The sequence below is a fragment of the Lucilia cuprina genome, chromosome 2 (genome assembly GCF_022045245.1).
Source record: "Lucilia cuprina isolate Lc7/37 chromosome 2, ASM2204524v1, whole genome shotgun sequence".
NCBI lineage: Eukaryota > Metazoa > Arthropoda > Insecta > Diptera > Calliphoridae > Lucilia > Lucilia cuprina.
Window position 1 is genome coordinate 31,057,456 of NC_060950.1, and position 26,650 is coordinate 31,084,105.

Genomic DNA, 26,650 nt, shown 5'->3' on the forward strand with positions numbered 1-26,650 from the left:
GTTCTCTTTTCTACTATACAGATTGAATTTTATTGTTCTTTCTTATTAGACTTTAGGTAAAATATCCTCGTGCAAAAGGTCCTTAACTGATCGTAAATTAGTTTTTTTTTTACCAAGGAAATAATAATGTAATTCTAATAATAATGTAATTCTACTTATACTTGATCCTGTAATTATTTGCCGATCAAGTCCATCTAGTAAAAATCATGTAGAAAGTCACTTTTAAAGTTAGACATAAGGATTATTGATCTTTATACATATTCATACAAAATTTTAAAGACACCCCTGATCTTGTCTATTTTTTTCCAAATATCGAATATATTCACATTTTAACCACACACTGTAGCAGCTGAAAATGCATTACAATTTAAAAAGCAACTACAACAACATGTGCATTAAACTAATCATCATTTAACCAAGTTAAGATCATAATCATTTAATTTGGTGATAATAAGAAACAAATCGTTTAAACAAGATCACAGTGAAGGATAGTCGTAGTTACAAAAGAGTGAGAGATACAATACAAATAGACAAAACAAACTAACAAATAAATAAATAAATATCACATGAAAGTAATTTTTGTGTAATAATTTCTGTTTTGTAAAAATTTTTATTATTTATTTCTTCATCTTCTCCAGATGGAAAGTGTTAAATTGTGTGTATCAAAAAACTTTAAGGATTTTTTTTGTAAGTTTCTAAGAAAAAAACAGCGAAAAAAGTGAAAGTTTTGACACAAACAAACAAAAAATATTCATAAATGTACAAGTGTAAATTAACTACAAAGAAATAAAAGCTTTAAATATTTTTTTTTCAAACTCTCTTTGTTCATCAAATTAAATTACGAATATCCTCCGAAAATACACACTCAATAACATAAACAACAAAAAATATAAAACGCGAAAGTGTAATACTCAAAAGTAACAAAATCTTATCCAGACATGTGTAACATGACGATTTTTTATTTTACTTATTAAAATTTCTTAATTAACATGGTAGTTAAAGTTATAGACTTCAATTTTCATTTGATTAAATACAAGCAAAAAAAAAAAAAAAAAAAAAACAAAAAAACTAAAAGAAAATATAGGAAAATGCCATGTATGTATTTAAAAGTGTAGTGATAAATTTGACTGTCAAAATCATCTTTCAATTTCAAATCAAGCGCAACTCTTTTGCACACAAATAAAAAACAGAAAATAGAAAAAAATCGTTAACATCACTTACAATTGAAAGTTAAAATATACATGAACACATTTATTAATACTTTTACATACAATCTTATACCTCTAGTACAATGGTTCCCAAGTGTTAAAGGCATTCGTAGAAATATTCTAAAGGGTTTTCGAATATATTAGTAGTAAAAGTCGAATTTCCTTCCTATTCGTTCTTTACAACCTACCTCAAAACCTTGTCTAGTTTGAGAGAGATTCTCAAGTACCAGGACCACTCGCCGCCACTACATCTTAACTTCTAGCAAAAATGATATTTGTAGTAAGAGAAGAACTTTTTATTTTCTTCGAAACTATTTGATAATTTTCAGTGATGCCATTAGATCATACTTTAAAGTTAAACCCCGAAACAGTGTTCATTAAAAATTGAGATTCTCAAGTTCGGGTACTTTCGTCATTCTATTCTATTTAAAAAAAGAGCCATTTTTAACTTAGTTCAAACTTTGGTGGACGATTCTCAAATGCCGGTACTTTCCGTCATTCTTGTATAAATTCTAGCAAGAAAACGATCTGCACTAAGAAACGAAGATTCTCCAGATTTTAAAATTCAACTTAGTTCAACTTTTGGGTGACGATTTCCTATTTTGAAAAAGAAGAGCCATTTTTAACTTAGTTAAGATTTTGGTGGACGTTTCTCTAATACCGGTCATTCTTGTATAACTTCTAGCAAGAAAACGATCGGTACAAAGAAACGAAGATTCTCCGGATTTTAAAATTCAACTTAGTTCAACTTTTGGGCGACGATTTCCAACTTTGAAAAATAATTTTAACTTAGTTTACATTTTGAGGGACGATTTAATAAGGAAGGAAAAAGAAGGACGGTTTAATAATGCTCGTACTATAGTGAACTGGTACTTTAAAGCTAATCCTTAAAACCCTCAAAAATTGAGATTCTCCGGTATTTCGTTACTCTTAACTTCTAGCAAAAAAAAAAAAATAAAATAATCTGTTCTAAGAAACGAGGACCCTATGATGCAATACAATACAATATTGATAAAACAGATTTGATTGAGATGACCTTGCAGTAATCTTCTGAATTTTTATATCAGACGATATCATATGATTATCGTTTAAAGAAGGACGAAATATCTATAAATTTAATGTCTACTGTATAAAATTCTGAATAAGTTCTATTTAAAATTCTCTCCTTAGTACTATTTCAGATGCTTATGCAGAAGTCTTCTGAATACTGCGATATGATGATACTCTTGATTTGAAACTGAGGAGTAATTCTTTTGCAACTGTGATCTTAATCGATCAATAATTTCAATTCCTACTCTATGAAACTCTTGCTTAACTTATATTTAAACATCTAGGAAAAGAATGCTCTGCACGATGAAACAAATGTTATCATAATGATGGAATATTACTTTATGTTACCAAATCAGATCTGTTTGAGACATAACTTTGAAGAAGTCCTTTGAATTGTGAAGTCATGGGTTATCATATACTTTTTGATAGTTACTGCTGTCAACTCAGATCATAATAGATCAATACATTCAATACCTTAACAAAATTCAGCTGATCTTCTGAATTTGTGGGATCGTTTTAGGGGATAGCCTTCTGACATGAAAAATATAACCTATTGGTATTAATTTGTTTCTATATAAAATTAGTATAAGGATCCATAAAGAAATAATACGTTGGGAACTCATGCTATAGTGGAGACATTAATATACTTACATATCTATATACTTACATATGAATGAGCATATATTATGTATATTCATTTAGTTAACGATTTAACATTTGTATATTTCTATGAATTGAAAAGATGGATGTCTGGACATTATGCCACATGTATGCATTTATGTACAGAGTGATAAATAATCGTTGGTACAAGCTAAAGTTATATTCAAGCATTCCAATAATAATATTTATTTAGGAAGAGAAAATTGCTATTGTAGATAGCATTGTTCGCATGCAACGTTTCCAATGACCTAATGGAAAAGATTTAGTTGTGCAAGCTATATATGTGATCACAGAGACACTATTAGAATACATGTAGGTTTAATTACACAAGAATTGGGGTCTCATTTGTATCGTTAAGATGTTATATTTAAGTAATGGCTGCTTAAAATGTTCTTTTATAGCAAATTTCATTTAATCTGTAATCAAAATTTTTCAAAACTCTTACAAAAATCTAGTGCTACATTACCAGAATTATTCAATGTACTAAATGTGAAGTCTCTGATCTATCTCTCTCTGATCTGATCTATCTCTCTCTGATCTTTCTTGATCTAGTCTTATACAACTGAGGACATTTAGTGTTTACTCAGAAGTTTCCCCATCGTATCCTTCATTTTATTTCTATAAATCTGATCAGTTTAAATAACTTTCTAATTGTTTATCATTTCTCCTCTTACAAATTTCAATCTTACCGACCGGTAATACATTATTACCTCTTCACAAATTTCAGCGTTTTAGCGTCTCTCCTCATCATCTGCTTTCCTTCAAGTATTTGATAAACATTGACACGCAGATTCCATAGAACTTTGTGAGTTAGTTTTAAAATTCCAAGAAACAAACCTTGAACACTATCAGGACAGTTGCATGCATCTTCACTAGAGTTTGATTCAAACCTATCCAAACTGACACACTAGAAAACTATTAACTAACGTACCGGAAGCATTTCAGATCTTAGATCATCTTATTTTTGTCAAATAGAATTTGTCGATATAGAACAATTGTACTAATTTAAGTTCTTTAGAGTCTTCATTTGTCACCCAGCTTAAACCCAGTTTAAAGTCTTGTTCATGTGACCACTAAGTTCTCGAATTGAAAGATGTTTCTCACTCTCTTTGCTAATATGAAGAAAAAGTAATCAAAAATTATTGAATATCAAAGATCATCAACTACTGTTTCTACAACGTAGAATTAAAGTGTTCACGCATCCCTAAAGAATATCACTTATTTGAGAATGGAATGTTTGGAGCACATCTCTCTCACCACCACCTGCTTCCCTTCAAGTTCAAGGCAAACATTGAAACGCAGATTCCACAGAACTTTGTGAATTAGTTAAAAAATCTTAAGAAATAAAACTTGAACACTATTAGGTCAGTTACATGCGTCTTCAGTTTGATTCGCACCTATCCAACGCGCGATGCAGAGACTTACATACTAGAAAACTTTTAACTAACGTACCGGAAGCTTTTCAGATCTTAGATCATCTTATGCTTGTCGAATATAATTTGTCGATATAGAACATTTGTACTAATTTAAGTTCTTTAGAGTCTGTTCCTTAAGATTTAAATGACTTCTGGATAGATCGTATAAGTAGAGGATTTACCACAGCGAAAAAATAGTCTACATGCGAAGAAGGCTTCCAGATCATAGTAGTATTTCTCACTAAAAGGCAGAAAATATAACTTTTTATACTCTCTGTTCAAATTGTCAAACTAGTTTTGAACTCAACCCAGTTTTATATTAACTTAATAGAATGCATTAATAAATCGGGGACGATGACGTTACGGCATCAAAAAACAGAGAGATAGTTTTCAGATGCAGTAACGATTGGCTGAGCTCGCTGAAATCCTTTAAAAGACACCAACATTACAATATTAGATATTAATTTCAAATCCACATTAGTCTTAGTTCGTTTCACTTATTCCCTGTCACATTTGCATATAAGTTATCTATAGCTAGTGATTGAATATAGTTTATAAATGGCGAATTCAAACGAAACGTTGTAGTAGCAGAGTGTAGTACATTAAAGTTGAGTGTTAAAAATGATGTCCCCATAATAAGTTGAGTCATTACTGTAACCTGAACAATTTATATTATAATAATATTTTTATTTAGTTGTTGGCTTTTTTCGCGCCATATACTTTGTAATATATTTGCAGTTTATAAGTTGTATACAAATTTAAGCATTAATGATTGATTTTTTTACAACTAATGTGGGTGTTTAATAAATTGGAAATATGTAAAGTAAATGAGGATGAACTGGAACCACCCTGGTACATACATGTGAGATAGATGAAATAGAAAAACAAATTAGAGTAGTTGTAAGCTAATTCATACATGTTTTTTTTAAGCAGATTTGTTAAGTAGATGTAAGCGCATATATGCCAATCAATAAAACTGGCACTTATCGTTAGTATTGAAAGTGTTGAGGTGTAATTTTAATTCATTAATTATATTGTTGTACTGTTTTGTTGTTAAAATCTATGATAATGCAATAAAAATGATTTAGAAGATTAGAGCAGAAAAAAAGATATACATATGGTTGATTGAGATAACATCTTTGTTGAATTGAGGAAGTTGTTTCTTCGGAGGAAAGGAAATAATGTTTTTTTTTTTTTTTTTTTTTTTTGTTTGAGCAGCTTTTAGAGATTGACACCTACCCATGCAAGGCTTTGTGTTGGAACTAAGAAAATAGGTAATAGGAGAGTGCATATGGGGAGATGTGTTTGTGGAAATTCCATTTATTTATTTGTGGGATCCCGTAGATAATCGATTACTTTAATTAATTTTTTTTCCTCGAAAATGACTTGTGACTATCGGGAACGAGTTCTTAATTTCAGAGGAACATATTCCATTATAATATCGATAGAACACTAACACATTGACATTGAGATCCAATTGAGTTGGGAAACATATTGTCTCCAGGAAGTACCTATGCCCAATTCTGTACCCAAATAGACTATATAGCACCGGCCCATACAAAAGAGTTATATTCTACTTTTTTTTTAATAAAAGATTTTAATAGTAAGAGTGTCAGATGGTTTAAAAATCTTTTTACACCGATTAAGGAAATACTTCAATTTCACAGAGGATATCAATAAAGATAAAGCAACGTTTATGCTTTAAAATACATTATCGTGTCTTACGAGCATTGGAATCAACTCTGTTAGCAGGATCCCATTTTGAGATTGTTGTTAGGTCTCTATTGAGCGAAACATTCATATTTTGCTTCATTGCTCCATTCCCCTAATATCTTGGTCTAAGAGTAAATAGGAATCGCAGATGTTGCTGTCACCAAAATAGTTCAAAATATTCACAGTTGACAATACTTCCCTTGCTATTGGGCGCTAATTCCTTTTTAGGAATTAGCGTTACTTTTATAATCTAACTGTAGGATGATTATAAAAGTAAGTTAATTTACCAGCGTGATACAAAATTCTTACTAACATCGACCTGCACAGCTTCAGGACCAATCCCAGGATTTTTTCCGTTAAACCGCTTATAACTGCACGAGTTTGAAAGAAAATATAAATCTTAGATGCTGATATCATTAACTGTCGTTGTGTGTTTTCAAGCGATAGATACTTGTAACTGGTCCATATAAAATCCCTTTACTCTTTAGATAAATGGTTGTACAGTCCCGGGGAGCAGTAGAAATCTTTGCAAGACGTTTCTTATAAAAAAACTCTATATCTATATATCTATCTATCTATTTATTTATTTATTTATTTATTTATTTATTTATTTATTTATTTATTTATTTATTTATTTATTTATCTATCTATCTATCTATCTATCTATCTATCTATCTATCTATCTATCTATCTATCTATCTATCTATCTATCTATCTATCTATCTATCTATCTATCTATCTATCTATCTATCTATCTATCTATCTATCTATCTATCTATCTATCTATCTATCTATCTATCTATCTATCTATCTAATTAAATATTCATTTACAATTTATATTTATTGTTAATGTATTCAAATCTGTTTATATTTTACATTATTAAATTTGCCGTTATTTCATTCCCAATAAATACATAGATCACTTAAACCTCGCGGTGGTTTTTTGCTAGATTTTATTCTAAACATTCTGTTATTACGTTTTGTTAAGTTCAAGGTCATTTAATATTTAACAATAATAAATATTATTCAATATTTACTTTCAATTTACCTTAAAAATAGACCAACAACAATTATATTAACTTATTTAACTTCCACTTAATACTCTACTAATAGTAGAGACTAAGTAATTTATTATTCATGCGTCAGACAAAAAAAAAAAAACTACTCTTAGAGATTGTTAGTTTTTAATGTTTAATTTTTTACTTGTGCTATAAAAAAATTATTGGCAAATTTACTTGATTTTTTGTTTTGTTTAATTTTATTTAAAGTCATACAAAAATCTACATGATTGATGGCATAATTGCAATTATAAACATAACATTAATTTTGAAATATTTTACGTTTTTTCCTATAAAATGAAAATTATGTATGAGTTTTTCAGAGATCTTCCTTTCTTTTTGTAAATAATGTCTTGGGCAAATTTTTATAATTAGGAAGGTTGTTTTTCATGAATTGGTGTTGTAAAAAAATATATTTTTTAAAATATGTAATGTATTTGATTTAAAGATATAATTAAGAATAAAGTAAACATAAGATATTGCTATCGATGAAAGTTTGTAACTTTTATATATACGACAATCTTTAAACTTAAATTAATTGATTTAAAAGGATATTAAAAAATAAAAGAAAAATAATAAAACATTAATAATTTTTGTTAAAAAAATAATCAATCAATCATAATTTAAAACAAATTCTATTTATAATTTGTCATAAAAAATCACCCATTTTAATCTATTTGACATGCTGTAATTTGTTTATTGTATCAACAAAAAAATATTTCCAAATCAACAATTTCATTAAATTAAATTTAAACTGAAGCGTGTACATTAAATCCCAATTAATAATTCTTTAGAAAAGAGACACGACGACATTGACTTTGAAAAACTTTAATCATTGAAATTTGTTTTCTTAAATAGTCTGTATTTCGTAAATTTTTTATTTTCAAGAGTTAAATAAACAATAGAAGATTAAAGTTGAATAAATTTGTATAAGGCAGTTCAAGTGCGTTGTACTGATAGGAAGCATTTATAGTCTCAGGCATGGAAGTTTAAAAACTATGAAATGCTACTGAAAACAAAGGCAAAAAAGTACTTTAATTCATAAGATATAAGTCATTTGTTACTATACAATCGTTTTAATGTGGAGGAAAGCCAAGCTTTACAAGAAAGATCCCAAGTAATGTGTAGAGTAGATACTTGAAATACGTTATTAATCCATGTCATTTATAGACCAAACTCTAATCTATAATCTGGAATATAAATTAGTCTTTCAGTCTGGATATATAATATGCACTATAGTTTAGTACACTGCCTGAATTACATATTAGTCTATAGTTCGGAATACAGAATTGTTCATAGTCTTGATTATAGATTAGTCTATAGTATTAAATATAGATTAGGAATATATATTAGTATATAATTTGGACTATAGAGTTGTCTATTGTCTGTAGTCTAAACTACAGATTAGTCTTTAGTATGGACTATATATAAGTCTATAGTCTGAATTATAGAATAGTCTATAATCTGAATTATAAATTAGTTTATAGTTGGGCCTATAGATTAGTCTGTACTATAGATAAGTCAAAAGTCTGGACTATTTATAAATCTGTAGTGTAACTATAGACTGAATTGCAGATTAGTCTATTGTCTGGCTAGAGATTTGTCTATAGACTGGCTCTAGATTAATATAAAGTGGATATAGATTAGTTTAAAGTCTGGCCTATAAATTAGTCTGTAGGTCTATAATTGACCCACCCACATCCAAGGATTCGTTCAACAATTATTCTGATATTTATGTTAATATCAATATATTACAAGAAAATCTAAACAAGTTAACGTTTTTAGTCGATTTTTCGCAAAAAAAAAGTAGCGAAAGAAAATTGGTTCGTTCAAACCTGAAAAATATTTTAATAAGGATACGTCTTAAAATTGGATTGGGTATAAATTCCTTTGCTTATTAAACTGTAAAAAATCTTTGACAACACAAAATTTTCCAACCCTGATATAAAACCAACAATAGCAATTATAATGCTAGAAAATAGTTTAAAACAAATCTTTAGATTTTTTCTTAAACAAAATCAGCGGATGTAGTTGTAGTTGGTTTAGCGACAAAAAAAGATACAATATATTTATATATTTTTTCAAATACTTAAGTTAAACAACAAAAACACAAACTAAAATATTCGTAGTTATAATACTTAAAAATAGAATTTCTTACAACAATAACAATTTGTTAATTAAAGGCACGTGTGGTTTTGTCAAAAATATAAATTCTAAACAATAAAAGGCTATGGAGCAAAAGAAAATTATAATATGTATAAACAAAAACCTAAATGGTTTTATAAATTTGCTGTTGTGTTTATGACTTTGATAGAATTGTAATAAAATGTTAAAGACCGCGAAAAATATTTTAAGTAAATATTACATTGTAGTAGAAGAAGAAAATTCCTTTTGTCACACTATTTTGTTCCAAATAAAACTTTAATGTTATAAAATAATATAAAATTATAAAATATATAAAATAATTGTTAAACATGAAAATATCATACAGGTGTTGAAGTAAAACTAAAGGTCATTTTAGTAAATCGAATTGACAAAAATCTATTTATTAAGGTTATTGAGTTATAAAACAATTAAAGTTTGTAAAGTTTGTAAAAAGCTTTATTCAAGTAAAATGCGAAATGTATTCGAGTAAAGTAAAAGAACCTTTGGAAATGGCAAATAGTTTCCAGAACACATTTTCTTTTATATCCTTCAAGTGACATTAACAGGTACTTCAACTTTTCCTGTTAAAAGCACCTCACCTCTTAATATAAATTAGTTTTTTTTTTCGCCTTCAAACTCTTAAACATTTCAACATTTTTCTATTAGACTACCGGTTTTGCATTTTAATTTTTCATCAGCTTAATTTCCTAATTTGTATCAATATCTGTTTTTCTTTTGCGTCATGCAAAAAATGAATTAATTTTATAATAAATATTCATTTTTTTACGTTTTTCGTATTTACAGCATTTTTTTTTTTGCTAAAGTCATACCACACATTAAATAATGTCTTTGGATCATGACATTTCCCATGACAATGAGATCAAAAGTGATTTTTCCCTCCTTAAAATATATTTTCATAAATATGTACGTTTATTTAATTGAAAGAGAGAAGAAAATATTAGACAAAACACACTGTATTTTTTTTTCAAATATACAGACAGATGAAACCAATAGATTGGCAGACAGACATACGGACAGAGAGACGTACAAATAACACTTTATGGGTGGCTTAAGGGTTTAATAAATGAATAAAACGTAATGCTGCTAAGATAAAATTAAAACAAAAAAAAAAAAAAAACAACAAATACAATAATATTGGAAGAAAAAGACGACCGAATATGGTGGATTGTAAAAAGGAATATTTAAACAAATATGTTTCTAAGTTGGACTACAGATAAGACTACAGGCTCGTTCATTGAATAATTTGTTGCACGAACTATGATGAGTCCATAGTCTGTGCGATGTATTAGTCGGGAATGTAGATTAGATTATAGCCTGGAATATAGAATAGTCTGTAGTCTGGACTAAAAAATAGTCTATAGTCTGGACTATAGAATAGTCTATAATCTGGACTTTAGAATAGTCTATAGTCTGGACTTTAGAACAGTCTATAGTCTGGACTATAGAATAGTCTATAGTCTGGACTATAGAACGGTCTATAGTCCAGACTATAGAATAGTCTTTTAATAAATGAATGGGTTTAATAAATGAATAAAACGTAATGCTGCTAAGATAAAATAAAAACAAAAGAAAACAACAAATACAATAATATTGGAAGAAAAAGACGACCGAATATGGTGGATTGTAAAAAGGAATATTTCAACAAATATGTTTCTAAGTTAGACTATAGATAAGACTACAGGCTCGTTCATTGATTAATCTGTTGCCCGAACTATGATGAGTCCATAGTCTGTGCGATGTATTAGTCTCGAATGTAGATTAGATTATAGCCTGGAATATAGAATAGTCTATAGTCTGGACTATAGAATAGCCTATAGTCTGGACTATAGAATAGTCTATAGTCTGGACTATAGAATAGTCTATAGTCTGGACTATAGAATAGTCTATAGTCTGGACTATAGAATAGTCTATAGTATGGACTATAGAATAGTCTATAGTCTGGACTATAGAATAGTCTATAGTCTGGACTATAGAATAGTCTATAGTATTCGTAGTTATAATGCTTAAAAATAGAATAGTCTATAGTCTGGACTATAGAATAGTCTATAGTCTGGACTATAGAATAGTATATAGTCTGGACTATAGATTAGTCTATAGTCTGGACTATAGAATAGTCTATAGTCTGTACTATAGAATACTCTATAGTCTGGACTATTGAATAGGCTATAGGCTGGACAATAGTTTAGATTGGAAGATAAGATTATATTTCTAAGTTGGACTATAGATAAGACTACAGGCTCGTTCATTGATTAATCTGTTGCCCGAACTTGATGAGTCCATAGTCTGTGCGATGTTTTAGTCTGGAATGTAGATTATAGGCTGAAATAGAGAATTGCCTATAGTATGAACTATAAAATAGTCTATAGTCTGGAGTAGCGTATAAAATAGTCTGTAGTCTGGACTATTGAATTGTCTATATTCTGGACTATAGAATAGTCATTAGTCTGGACTATGGAATAGTCTATAGTCTTGACTATGGAATAGTCTATAGTCATGACTATAGAATAGTCTATAGTCTGGACTATAGAATAGTTTATAGCCTGGATTATAGAATAGTCTATAGTCTGGACTATAGTATAGTCTATAGTAGGGACTATACAATAGTCTATAGTCTGGACTATAGAATAGTCTATAGTCTGGACTATAGAATAGTCTATAGTCTGGACTATAGAATAGTCTATAGTCTGGACTAGATGGATAAACATTTTTATCTGAATTCGTCGTTAATAATGCTTACCGAATTTAAGAAATAAAGAAAAAAATCGGCAAAACTCAAATAAAAAATATATCTGTTGATACAAAGAAAAATTGCATGTTTTTCATATTTGTTTGTTGTTGTTGTTTTGTAAAATCTCTTTAAGATTTAAATTCAATAAATAATTGAAATTTATGTTAAATTTGTATAATTTTGTAGCTGTTATTTTGTAGTTGTTGCCATTTTGCGCAATAACCTAAAGCAAATGCAAAATGAGCCAAGAAATTTTTAAACAAAAATACAAAAAATCTAACAAACTGCAACAATATTAGCACATCATTGGTGTGGGTCAGGTTTATGTTTAGATACTACCACGGGGATCACTAAAGCAGTATATAGTGTTATGATTATATGAGATCAACCTACGCCACCTTTACTAAAGCGTGTGATTTTTATTAGACTTTTTTACTTTCCAATTTTCTATGCTGGCAAGGTGGCGCGGTTTTTAATATAAATATTTCTTTTTTCCTCGCTTGAGCTTTTTTCTCAATCTTTTTTTTTAATATTTAGTTTTTCGTTTTAAAATTCATTGTTAAAAAGAAAATAGTTAGACAGTTGTTGTTGTCGCTGGTTAAACACAATAAATATAAAAATTTGTTGTTTAAAAAGCGAAACCGCCGCCGCCGCCGCTGTTGCTGCTGACACACCAACGCACTTTTCTTAAAGGCAGATCCTTGGAAAAACATTTTTCATTGAGTGAAATTGTATTGAAAATAATTATGTTGAGTTTTGACATGGCCTTTATGTAGGTTGAAAATAAATACAACAACTACACTGATGACGACTGACACTAGCGCACGGACTGGCGCTGTAGGATTGTTTATGACAATTATGCCTTCTGGTTAAATCTCCCAACTTACAACAACTGCCAACTAATAATAGTTGACTCGCTCTCCAACAAACTCCAACGTATTTATCCAATAATTTATTAGTTGGCAAAATTATGCAAACAATGTTTAACAATATTGCTCGCAAATACATAAATACAAAATATAAACATACATATATTCAAGACAAATAAAAACAAAAAACTAAACATATCCATTGAATATAAAAATCAATTATTTTGTCGCAAACTTAAGCATCAATGATTTTTCAAAAATAGAAAGGAAAATATAGTTATAAATTATATGTTTTTTTATAGAAATATAAACTAGTTATTAGAAGATTTGTGATATGTAAATATATAAACCTAAAAGTTGGGAGGGATTTGGTTTAATTCACAAATATTTTTATAAAGGTTTTGTTTTGTTTGATAATAATGTTGGATTTATTTTGTATTATTTTTATATTTTATAAACTTTTTAGCTGTTATACAAAAAAAAAAAAAAAACGCCTCCTAATTGAACGCGTAAAAGCTTTTGTTTAATTGTTTACAGCAAACAATATTTAATTCTTAGGAATAATCAGAAAATCACTCTCCAGTCTGTAGAAGCAGCTCTCTTCTACAGACTGGAGAGTCTGTAGAAGAAAGTCGGACATATTTTATTCTTTACTTTGGAGAGACTATAGACTCAACTCTGGAAAGCCTAGAGTGTTTATTATATGTATAGTTGTCCCCTGGGGGCATGTTTCCATGATGAAATCTCCATCATGGAGTATTGCAATCCCCGGGTAAAGAGGTTCTACCAATACCTCTAGTCTGCCGGGACCATAAACTGGTGATGTCAAATGTATCCTTGGCTTCGCCTCGGAATGATTTGGCATGAGGTCTAACCAGAGCACCATATAATCTAGCACTAAGGGTGGCCAGTTGCTATCTTTATAATCATGGGAATGGAACTGATGCTAAAATTGGTGAAAGATCGGGAAAGTCTCCATATATTGGAGATTAGTACTGATTTAGTATGACTTTTTACGCTTCGGGGATGTTCTTCGGTGCTGTTGCCATCTCAACAGCATATATTGATAATGCTGCGCGACTATTTGTCGGGGCAATTATTGGAATTAATTGACTTTAGAAATTCCTACTTACTTTGTTACATTGATCGGTTCATAAAAGAGGGATTCTGATCCATTTTGTTGGGTATTTCGGACTACCAAATATGTCTCTAGGTGCTGTTGCCAAAACAACAGAACCATCTCAGCAGTGTGGTTGCGCGGGCTTAAAGAGGTTAAGGAATGCACTGGAATAGGTCATTAGATGATGGAGATTGCATTTTTAATAATGCAATTCTTTCATGACATCATTAAGGAAGATTGATTTCACCTGACGTTGGGACTCGTGACCCCCTTCTATTGACTTTAGACCAGTGATTGTTTTGCGGATTAATTGCAGATGCGGCCCGTCATTCCGCAACGGGGCTGCTATGGCAAGAGATTAAATAGCTTGAGTACTTCAACAAAGTGCTTGTACATGGACCGGACATCCATGTACAAAAAATGCTACTGGCCAGACTATATTTAATATTATCAGCCTTGTCTAATTATTAAAAAATATTGTTAAATATCTGAACGATTTAAACAGTTACAATTTTTGTATAAAACTTTTTTTTACTCAATGAATGTTTTTACAAAAGTATGACAACTTCTTTTTGAAAATCATTGTTAAAATAATCATTTTATTTCTAATTTTAAACAATTAATTATTCATTATTAAAATGATGAAATAATTGAAAAATAGCTACATTTTTGGAGTCGATTAACCAAAGTAACTAATGGTGCCTAAGTTCACAGTATTCGAGTGCATTATGATAAAATTTATTTTGTTGATAAAATATTTTAATAAAAACATACTTTTGTTAATTAAATACGGTCAATAGACTTTGTACTATTTATAGAGTACAAACACATTTGATGAGTTTTTGTAGCATTAAATTATGAATTATAAAAGATTTTTTTTAAAAATATGTATATTTCTAATTACAAGTATTTGAACTCTTAAATAATTCAGAATCCAATTAAAGCTCTAAAACAAATTTTAATATTTATTTCTGTGTTTAGCCGATTGTTATATTATTATAAGCGTGATAATCACGCTATTTGCAAAATATTTCTTCACGCTATCTGGAAAAAATAATAATTTATAAAAATTCTTAACTTATTAGATATTAAAAATTATTTTAAAAAATATCTGTTTAATTTCTAAACAAATACATATTAAACTATAAAATCACTTTTATTATAATTCGCCAAGTAATTTACAAATGTTATTTTTATAGTATGTACCTATCATAGCTTAGTATATAGTTATCATCATCATGTTATCGCTAAAATTAAATGACTATCATCATGCTTAAACAACTAATCTATCTCACAGTTGGTCATAAACTTACCCATTTGCCATATCAGCATTGTCATCTTGTACGTGTTGCTGTACTATTGTACCCCTTTCAGCTGTCTCTTCCACGTCAGGCACTTGTTGTGGTGAATTTTGTTCAATTGGCTCCTCAATTGATGAATGAATTTCATTATTTGCTTTAACATTTGCGGAATCTATATCAATTGTATTGAATAGATTTTTATTTTCTACACTATTACTATTTATATCATTATTTTTAATAACATCATCAATTAAAACACTATCACTAGACTTTTTGTTTATTTTATCATTATCATTATTTGTTTCCGAATTTTTAAAACTATTTTCTTCAGCTGGTGAAGATATAATGTTGACTTCTACCCGGGCTTCAGAAGTTATAGGAGTATCAATGTTATCACGTTTTAAAGGTGTGGGTTGTTGTTCTAATATCAATTTTTTAACTTTTTTATAATTGGGTAAAATTTTATCATTTTTGTCCTCGTTTAGAGAATTTTTATCATGTTTTATTTCAACACCTGCTGCATTAACAGCTGCATTTTGCTGGCCGACTTCTTTATATGATTCTGTTTTTGCGGAGTCTTGCGTTTCTGCTGATGACGTTTCCAAATTTAGAGGGGTAGGATTGTGGATATTGGACGGCTCGGAGTCGTCTTTTAGATGTTTTGTTGTTACATATTTTGCATTCTCAGAGGCAACCACATAAAACAGGAAGCAACTGCAATACAAGAAATACATAGTAAAAAATACACACAACAACAACATAATATAATGACAATTAATGAAAGAGTTTACTTATGAGAGAGAGAAATAAAGTAAAAAAAAAAACACAGGGATGGAAAATTAATTATTAGACTAAAAAATATATGTAACAAAATACATATGGTTTTATTAGAGTATTCAAACGATTAATCATCGATCGGTTAATCGATTAATTTTTTACGATTAATCGTTCGAATAAATGAAAATTGCCAACTTTCAAATAACGAATAATCCCAATAATTTCTATCAATTAACCGTTTAAGAAAAACTCACTATTTAGCAGTAAAATTACTATATATTTTCTACATAATTGAATATTTTTATTATAAATTTTCTTCTCTTCTTAATTTCTTAATAATTTTTCTAAAATAGAGAAAATTTATTTGATGATTTTTGAAAAGAAATCATGGAAACAGGAATGGTTTATAATATTTGAGAAGAACTAAACATAGAATTAAAGTGAAAGAAGTGAAAATCATAATTTTGTTTATAAACCGTGAAAAAGTTATTTTCAAACATGAAAAAATCAATGCTTACAGGAAACTGTGGACCATTAGTATTAACTCTGTGTACTCAGTTTTTCATAATTGGCTCTTTAAAGGACTTTAAAGCTTAAAAAACAACCGATTTCAAAAGATGAATTCCAAATTTATATTAAAAAGTTGGAATTAATATTAATTTCAAATGAAGGTGAGTTCCTCTGCTTCGAAATAATATAATTTATTTTAAATCATCAAGATAGAATTGGAAATCTTAAAGAAAATTTGTCACAAAAAAGTAGTTAAAAGCTTTTGTGTCGAAAATAAAACCTTATTAAATTTAATTTATTTTTCTTTTTTTTTCTAAGTGAGACAGGTAAATAATATATATGGATAGAATGTACAGATTACCAGCTTCCATTTGACACCAATATTAGTATTATAAAATATATATAAATATTTTAAATATTTGTTTGTAGTCCTTTAAACTTTGAAATCCTTTTATAAGGACATAAAAATCGGAGTACGCAGAATTGCTATAAGTGTAATCTATTTTCACATGCTTATCAACTTTTCCATATTTGAAAGCTTTTTTTAAAATTATTACGGGGTGTAATATGAAGAAAATTATTGTAAAAAGCAATAGAAAACCTAGTTTCCTTTTGTCCAAATAACAGATTAATTTTTAATTATCCTATTATTAACCGGCTAACGCTAAATAATTATTTGTCGAATAAACCGAATAAAACAAAAACCCGAGTAATTGAATACTCTAGGTTATATACATATATCGACTTTGAACAATCTGGATTTATAAATCCTCCTTCCAACAATCGAATTTTGTCGAAATAATCGATACTACCAATGTCGAACTATGTAATCGAAATAATTCAAAAAAATATTCCTTTGGTAAATTGCTATCATTCAGAAAGTCCACTTTTTGTTTCCCATAAGGAAACATAAAGTTCGATAAATCGTATATAGTAGTATATAAAGAAGTGGAAAAAAGTCGAATAGATTTGGAACATCGTTTAAATATCGAAAAACGCCAACATATCACAAATCACAAAGAGGAAACATTTTAACTTAATCCTATTAAAAATTCTAAAATGTATTTAAAAATTGCATTGACAAAAACATTTCCATCCCTGAGCTCCAACAACATTATTTTTGCATAGTCTGTTTTTTGTTGTTGTTCTTTATTTTTCTATTTTATCATCGTAGACATTTACCTCGAAATTAATGTTATAAACAGCAAACTCCAATGAGTCAAATGTAAATTTAAACGCATTTTATTTAAAGAAAAAACTATAAACTTTACACACACTATTAAACCGACAACATTTATTAATTAAATATTTTTGTTATTGCAATTAATTCTTTTTTTCTTTCAGCTCATTGCAAATTTTTTTCTCATACACTTTTTGGCACTTTTTTTTACTCTCTCACTCTTGTTGGCATTTCTGCTTTCACTCCATATTTCTTTTCTAGTAATACGAATGGAAAAATCACTTATTTTCTTTTTTATTTTTTTTATTATTTTTTACATTTCTTTAGGCACATTAATTGATTTGTTAAAAGCAAAATATTTTAAATATTATTTCTTATATATTTTTTTAATTATTTTCGATTTTTTATAGCAATTTGTGTGTGGACTAATATGAACGTGTTAGATTTCCTCGGTCGCGCAAAAACAACTAAAATAAAGGAAAAAATTCTCTAAAAAAAATATAAATGTCAAAAATTCTGACAATTGCAGAGAGTAAACCTACGTGTAATTTAAATGGTAAACAAAAATACAAGAAAGTAAACAGTGTTGATAAACGTATATCTTAAATAATATAAAATATATGAAAATAAAACTGGAAAAATATGTAAATATCCATATATTTTGTTTAAATAAAGACGATTAATGTAACATTATTTAGATTAATTTGTAACATAAGAAGTATTGTTTAATTTTATTAAAAAACTACATGTCAAAGTGCGGGTGTCTTTTATCAATTTCGAGCACTGTAAACGGTGTTTCATTAGCATAGAATTGGCGCTATATTGCTTACTAAACACATCCAATCAAACAAAACAGCTGTTTTGGTTTGTTTTTTTTCGGACTTATTTGGCAAATTCTCATAAATTTTTAAAAATACTTTTAAAAGTAACGTTAGATAAATTATGTCCGAGAAACGTACCTTGATTCATTGGTTCCGCAAAGGCTTGCGGGTGCATGATAATCCCGCTTTAAAGACAGTTTTTGACAAGGCTCAACAGCAGCCGGACAAATATTGTGTACGTCCAATATTCATACTGGATCCTGGTATAATAGAGTGGTTAAGAGTGGGAGCAAATCGCTGGCGTTTTCTGCAACAGTCTCTGGAAGATTTGCATCAACAGCTGATTACTTTAAACTCCCGACTTTATGTTGTTAGAGGAAATCCTAAAAATGTCTTTCCCCGCCTTTTTGAGGAATGGCAAACAGAGCTTTTAACATTTGAAGAAGACATAGAACCTTATAGTCTTAAACGCGATAAAGAAATTCAAGAATTAGCTAAACAATTTAAGGTACAAGTATCAACCTACTGTTCCCATACAGTTTATAATCCTCACGTTGTGATACAAAAGAATCAGGGCAAAGCTCCCCTTACATATCAGAAATTTTTGTCCCTGGTAGAAAAAATAAAAGTGCCTTTACCAGAGGACAAACCAATAAAATTAACATGTTCCTTGCCTGCAAAAGATACCTGGGAGCTTAAAGATGAAAATTGTTATGACGTGCCTACTTTAAAGGATTTAGTAAAAAAGCTGGAAGATTTAGGACCCTTAAAATTTCCAGGAGGTTTATTATCTAAAACTTTGAAGTAATATTTGTATTAAATCTGTTTTTTATTTACAGGTGAAACAGAGGCCTTAAAACGTTTAACCGCCTCCATGGCTGATGAATCTTGGGTGGCTGCATTTGAGAAACCTAAAACCTATCCAAATTCCTTAGAGCCCAGCACTACAGTATTAAGTCCTTATTTAAAATTTGGCTGTTTAAGTTCACGGCTTTTCTATCAGCAATTAAATGCAATTTTAAAACGACAACCCAAACATTCCAAACCGCCAGTTTCCCTAATGGGACAGTTAATGTGGCGTGAATTTTATTACACAGCTGCTGCTTATGAGCCAAATTTTGATCGTATGATGGGCAATTCCTTTTGTCTACAAATACCCTGGCAAACTAATGATAAGCACTTGGAAGCTTGGACATTTGCTCGCACTGGTTATCCCTTTATAGATGCCATTATGCGTCAACTAAGACAAGAAGGTTGGATACATCATTTAGCCCGACATGCTGTGGCTTGTTTTCTGACACGCGGTGATCTTTGGATCTCTTGGGAAGAGGGTCAAAAGGTATTTGAAGAACTTTTACTCGATCAAGATTGGGCTCTTAATGCCGGTAATTGGATGTGGCTTTCAGCTTCTGCTTTCTTTCATCAATATTTTCGAGTTTATAGTCCGGTGGCATTTGGCAAGAAAACTGATCCCACTGGTTCATACATACGTAAATATATACCTGAGTTGGCCAAATATCCAGCCGGTGCTATTTATGAACCCTGGAAGGTTTCATTAGCTGACCAGCGTAAATATGATTGTATTTTGGGTACTGACTATCCACATCGTATTGTAAATCATGATATTGTACACAAAGAGAATATTAAACGCATGACTGCAGCCTATAAAGTAAATCGAGAAGTTAAAACGGGCAAACCGGAAGATGATGATGAGAATAGTGAGGAGCAAGTGGGTAAAAGAAAATCGAATAAAACAACTTCAACTACATCGGCTCCTAAGAAAAGAAAGAAAAATTAAGGTAAATATTTTATTTATTTCGAATATTGTATAATTTTTATATATCAGGGAAAATGGGTCATGTGTAGTTAAGCAAGTTATTTCAAATTTATTGAAAATTTCTTTTTTTTATAAAATGAAGTCCTTATACTTTATAAATAGCTAAAACTTATTCTTGTTGAGTATTTTTTATATTTATATTTTTAATTGAATAAAAATAATCACTGGTCTTCGGTAGTTTTTAAGATGTTAAAATTTTGAAATGAAATGTTCAATTATCTGTTATTTTATGTCTGTTTCCGTACTCGTCTGGGCTGCTAATATTTACAATGTTTATACTCACCATCAAAAAAGATGGGGGTATATTGTTTCTTTAATTCCGTTTGTAACACATCGAAGTATTGGTCATAGACTCACCAAAGTATATATATTCTGGGTCCTTATTTAATTTTAAGACGATCTGGCCATGTCCGTCTGTCTGTCTGTTGAAAGCACAATAGAGTCCGAATGAGAAGAGCTAAGGAGCTAAATATTTTTTATTAATGCAGTTTGTTTGGTATCAAAGATGTTCCATATCTGTCCATGTTTTCGCATAGCCCCCATACAAGTGCCACAAACACCTCCCCCCCATCAGTATGTCAATGAAATTCCACATAAAGAGAATTTATATGAACCTAAATCTCCGTAGCAAATTTTATGAGAACCGGTCCATTATTAACCCTACTCCCCATATAAGGTCCCTCTCAGAAAACGCCTATAACGCTCATAAGTTGCTTCAAAATGATAACAATTGTTAATATTAGTGCAATTAAATTCGACGTAAGCAAGTTTTCGTCTCTCTGCAAAATTTTATTTTAATTTATTTTAATCCCTCACATAGTATTCCATTCAGAAAATTGCTTTAAAGTTTATAATTTGTCTTAAAATTTTTGTATATCAATGAAATTGTCATAAACATGTTTAGTGAAAACTAAAATCTCTCTAAAAAATATTTAAAGGATTATTATCCTATTGATTCTACCCCCATATAAGGTCCCCTTCATAAAATGGCTTTAGTGCTCGTAACTATAAGATCTGGTTCACACTAGGAAACTTTTTTGGGAAACTTTTGATTTTTGTGTGTGAGAGAAGGAGAAAGAAATATCAACCATCTCTTTCTCTCACACACAAAATCAAAAGTTTCTTAACAAAAGTTTGCCAGTGTGAACAATTGAAATTTTAAAATTCTGAAATACAATTGGAAACTTCTGATATATAATTAGAATTTTCTGATATATAATTAGAAATTTCTGAATTATAATTAGAAATTTCTGAAAGATAATTGGAAATTTCTGAAATATAATTAGAAATTTCTGAAACATAATTGAAAGTTTCTGAAATATAAAAAACAATTCTGAAATACAATTAGAATTTTCTGATATATAATTAGAAATTTCTGAAATATAATTAAAAATTTCTGAAATATTAATGGAAATTTCTAAAATATAAGTGGACATTTATGAAATATAATTAGAAATTTTTGAAATATTAAAAACAATTCTGAAATATAATTGGAATTTTCTGATATGTAATTGGAAATTTCTAAAATATAATTAGAAATTTTTGAAACATAATTTGAAAATTCTGAAATATAAATGGAAATTGTGTAGTACAGAATCAGACATTTTATTTTATTATGCAAAATTTGATTTACGACATGTATATCTTATCCCGTACTACTCAGATTTTGTCAAAAATAGTCAGTGTTAATAGCAAAAACCACAAAATACATTAAACATTTAGTACGGGAATGAATAAAAATAAGCCACGTTTTAATGTTTATTATTTTAATGTTTATCGAGTTTTCTTAAAACTCTTCATTTTTACGTTTATATTTTAAAGTATTTTTAGTGAAAAAATAGACCATTCATTATCCATATATTTGAAAAAAGCAATTAAGTTTTGTTATCAATAAATATGTATATACAAACTCAAACAAGTTGTATTTTTTCTACAAATGGTTCTAAATTGCATGGATTTGTCACTAAAACCTATGACTTACTGCCGGTCCACACTAGGAAATTTTTTTTGGGAAAAGAGAATTAAGAAAAAGTTTCTCTACGAAAGTTTCCTAGTGTGGACCGGTACTTATCAAACTTGTTGTTTTTTAGTGTTCTTAGTTTGAAATTGTTCAAGGTTCTGAACAGTTTTTTTTTTTTTTTTTTTTATTTTATTTTATTAGTCTATGGATTAGCTCCTTACAGACAAAAGTAACAAAATATTACATAAAAACATTTAATATAAACTATTCAAATATATAATTAAGTTACGTTTAATAATATTGACATTCAAAGTAGTATCAATCATATTGTACAAATCATTAAAATTTAAACATATTCGCCGCAAAGCGTCAGCGTTAGCATAATTTTGTTGATAATAGCGAATTGACAGAGGTTGGTAATAACGAGAAAGACGTTGAGGAACATTTAATTGTTAAGAAGGAACTCTGAGAAAATATTTCCATTAATAAGGTTGAAGACAAAAGTCACATTCAGCATTATTCGACGGCTTTTCAAAGTTGGTAAGTTGAGTTGCAATAACCTGGATCTATAAGGCGGAAGATATATCGATGGATTTAGGTATGAGCTCCGTAATATAAATAACAAAAACTGTTTTTGGACCGATTTAATACGGTCACTGTGGATGTTATAATAAGGGTCCCAAATGATTGAACCATATTCGAGAATAGGTCTTACTAGGGAAATGTAAAGTTGTTTTGTTATTGATAAATCAGTAAATTCTTTAGACCATCGTTTAATAAAACCGAGTACACCGCGAGCTTTATTAGTAGACATATTAATATGTTCGATAAACGATAACTTTGTGTCGAATAATACGCCTAGATCACAGAATGAATCAACAGTCTCCAACTTGCAGTCCCCAAGGAAATAGCAGCCAATTGGGGTATTTTTTCTTGAAAATCTCATATGTTTACTTTTTCAAGTTAATATCCAGTAGGTTGATTTGGCACCAATCGAAAAAATTGTTTAAGTCCTCTTGTAAATGAGGCTGGACAATGGAGTGAACAGAATTTGAAAACAATTTTACATCGTCTGCATACATAAGGATATTGGAAAACTTTAATATGGTAGGAAGATCATTTATGTACAGGCAGCTAGGAATGCCATCAGGTCCACTGTAGAAGGATAATTTAAGTTTCATTAGGAGAGTTGTAACATAGGAAGTTGTGACGAATGGAAATGAAATGGGTTGTTGTTCATTAATGGAAAATGGATAAGTTTTTGATGTATCGTAATCAGTGTAGGAGTAAGTAGAAGCAAAAAAATCCGCAAACAAATTACTTATTTCCAAGTGATTTGAGGACTCTGTTTCAAGGTATTTCATTGAGCTCGGAAATCCACTGGAATTTCTTTTCGAATTAACAAATTTATAGAACGCTTTTGGATTAGTTTTGAGATTAAATTTCATTATGTTTAAGTAATTTTTATAAAGATTAAGATTCAATAGATTATATTTAGCACGATATAAGGAATATTTACTATAATTTGTAAGTAATCCAGTTTGTTTAAATTTCTTATAAAATTTGTTTTTCAAATTTTTTAATCTCGAAAGAGGTTTCGAATTCCAAGGAGGACCAGATTTATTGACAGGAGCATATTTAGGAACACAGTCGTCGATATAATGAAATAAAGTATTATAAAAAGAATTTATAGTTGAATCAATTGCAGCCGGAGTTCCACTGGATAATGACAATATTTCAAGCCAATTTGTGTTACATAAATAGTAATTTAAATCACTGTAGTTAGTCTTTTTAAAACAGTACTCTTTTACGTTATTTAGTTTTTTATTTTGTTTTGAAGAAAATGGACAATACAAGGAAACTTTAATAGTAGGGTGATGTCGATCCTCGGGTTTAGTTATAGGATGATGTCGTATTAATGAACATTCTTTTGGTTCGTTTACGAATACTAAGTCAATCAGCTTTTTGGAATTATTGAGAACTCCATTTATTTGAAACAAGCATAAGTCTGACATATTATTTAGGAATTCTTCGGTGAAATTGTTTATATTTATTGGGGAATAAAAGGACGAATCAGATAAAAATTTCCAAGACAAATGTGGCAAATTAAAATCTCCAAATACGAAAATTAAATCTTCAGGATTCATTAAATTCGCAACAGATTTTATGGACGTAAAATGTTGTAAATATGTTATTTGGTCAGAACTTGGAGGAATATATGAACAAGTAACGAAAATTTTTCTGTTGTTTAAATTTATTCTAACTGCAATAAATTCAACATTATTCAAAGGAATATTATCAACTTCTACCGTATCTAAACATTTTGATACAGCAATCAAAACTCCACCGCCAGTAGTATTAGTAACTCTGTCACGTCTAAAGATGATATACTCGTTACATAGAATTTCAGAACTTAGGATATTGACATTGAGCCAAGTTTCAGAAAAAACAAGAATATGATGGTTAAAATTAAAGCTATCAATGTACAAGTTGGAAAGTTTAGATTTAATACCGTTTACGTTTTGATACAAAATATTTAATTGAGTGTCGTAAAAATTTGGCAAATCGTAGAATTTCAATACCATGAACACTACCACTAAAGATGAAAATGCTCAGGAAGTATTCTGGAGCTCATAATCTCGACTTGAATACAAATGTAATACATAGGGTAGAAGGGAGACCATACGCCACTTTTTTTTGAGGCGGTCTCAAATTAAAACCACAATACATATTCTTAATTTTTTTCTTGGTTCGGTTACTTAGATATGTTGGCTTTAGTTTTATTCCTTTCAATCTTTCCTAAGTCATCCTCATGTACATATTTTTTTAACTTTTCCGCACGGCGATACCGCCCCATCCATGGGGTAAATACGCCAAGGTGATGGGGCAGATTTGTCATTAGTAAAATAAAAGAAAAAATTACAAAAATAAAAACTTATTTTGCTGTTTTATACTTTAATTCATTAAACAAAGTATAATAAACCAGATATTTATTGTTTATTTCACAAAACTTAACAAAAAAATTAAAACAAATTATTACTGATTTTTTCTATATTTTAACCAAATTTTATTCTACATCACAAGCATTACATATATTTGGCGCATGTGCCCTATGGGCAGTTCTGGGGTTTAGTTTCAATTTTTTCGGGCTTCAAATTATATTATCGAAAATATTATTATGTCTTATTGTTCACTATTATTGACGTTGTAATACTGACCAATATATTTTTTCTATCACAAAAACTAAAAAAGTTAGCACAAAAAGTTCACACAGTGAAATATTTTCACAGCCCTTTGAAAAACAATTAATCATGTGTGCCTCCCATCATATGTAAAGTTAATGTTTCAAATTTTCAGGGATGATAGATAATCGATAAACGAAAACAAAATTTGATAATGCGATAAAATCAGCATATGTGCCCCTATGGCGTTGATCCCCCTTCTACCCTACGTACACGAATTCAAAAAAATCTGAAGATCTTGATTGGCTAAACTAAGACGAAACCTAGAAGAAGTCGCGTTTTGTTATATAGACCATGATGTAATATATAAGGTAAGAGCATTTCAGCAACAAACACATCCTCATCTATACTAAGAATCCTGATCTCGAGTAGCAATATTAATGTAACACATTTGGCTATACACATGTTTCACAAACTACACGAGGTAAAGAAGAATTCGGGAGTTCTTGATCTCGATTACAATTGTATTACAATCGTATCTCTGCTATATATAGCTGCTTATCTTGACTATGAATACAATGTAAGACAATAGGCTAAACTATGAGATCAAGTAGAATTTGGTAGTCCATGATTTCAAACAAAAATGTATTACAATTATCTTTCGTATTATTATTAAACTAAAATGCACTAATTAGTTATTTAAACTGTTCAAAAAGTTAGAAAATAACAAGATTAAAAATTCCAACAACTCCTTATTATATCAATTTCCAAAACAACAATTAAGATGATGGTTTAAATTTTTCAAATTTACAAATACGTATATCATCAGCCAAAGACTCCTCCTCACCCTCCTCCAAACGATAACGATAAGTAGCGGGAGTTAACATTTTCTTAGGTAACCATATCTTAATACCCTCAAATTCATAATAACCTGAACGTCCTTTTGGAGGTTCTGGATAATGTATTTCCTCCTTCAATTTCTCCACATATTCCATATCAACAGTACCACCCTTTTGCAATTCCTCATCTGACCAGGGATCAATATCTACTGGAGCCATAACAGTTTTCTCATCAGTTATTGCTTGCATTTCTGCT

At 29.3% G+C, this 26,650-nt stretch overlaps 2 protein-coding genes across 4 annotated transcripts in view; one reads left to right on the plus strand and one right to left on the minus strand.

The window, feature by feature from the left end:
• Positions 1 to 18,239, minus strand: part of LOC111675524 (SUN domain-containing ossification factor) — a 71,535-nt gene extending 53,296 nt beyond the window's left edge. For both annotated transcript variants that reach the window (XM_023436299.2, XM_023436298.2), the window contains exons 1-2: positions 17,758 to 18,239; positions 15,301 to 16,002 (exon numbers count right to left, since the gene is read on the minus strand). In XM_023436299.2, coding sequence (XP_023292067.2) covers positions 15,301 to 16,002; positions 17,758 to 17,816 — 761 coding nt within the window. In that variant the 5' untranslated portion in view covers positions 17,817 to 18,239. The remainder of the gene's footprint in view (positions 1 to 15,300; positions 16,003 to 17,757) is intronic.
• Positions 18,240 to 18,600: 361 nt separating this feature from the next.
• LOC111675525 (cryptochrome-2) lies at positions 18,601 to 20,525 on the plus strand. 2 transcript variants are annotated; one of them, XM_046956658.1, is made up of 3 exons: positions 18,601 to 19,358; positions 19,416 to 19,915; positions 19,983 to 20,280. In XM_046956658.1, exons 1-3 carry the CDS (start codon positions 18,698 to 18,700, stop codon positions 20,133 to 20,135), a joined length of 1,314 nt encoding a protein of 437 aa, XP_046812614.1. In that variant the 5' UTR covers positions 18,601 to 18,697; the 3' UTR covers positions 20,136 to 20,280. The 2 variants fall into 2 exon arrangements, with proteins under 2 accessions (XP_046812614.1, XP_046812613.1); XM_046956657.1 differs by having other exon boundaries at positions 18,603 to 19,358; positions 19,416 to 20,525.
• The last annotated feature ends 6,125 nt before the right edge of the window (positions 20,526 to 26,650 follow it).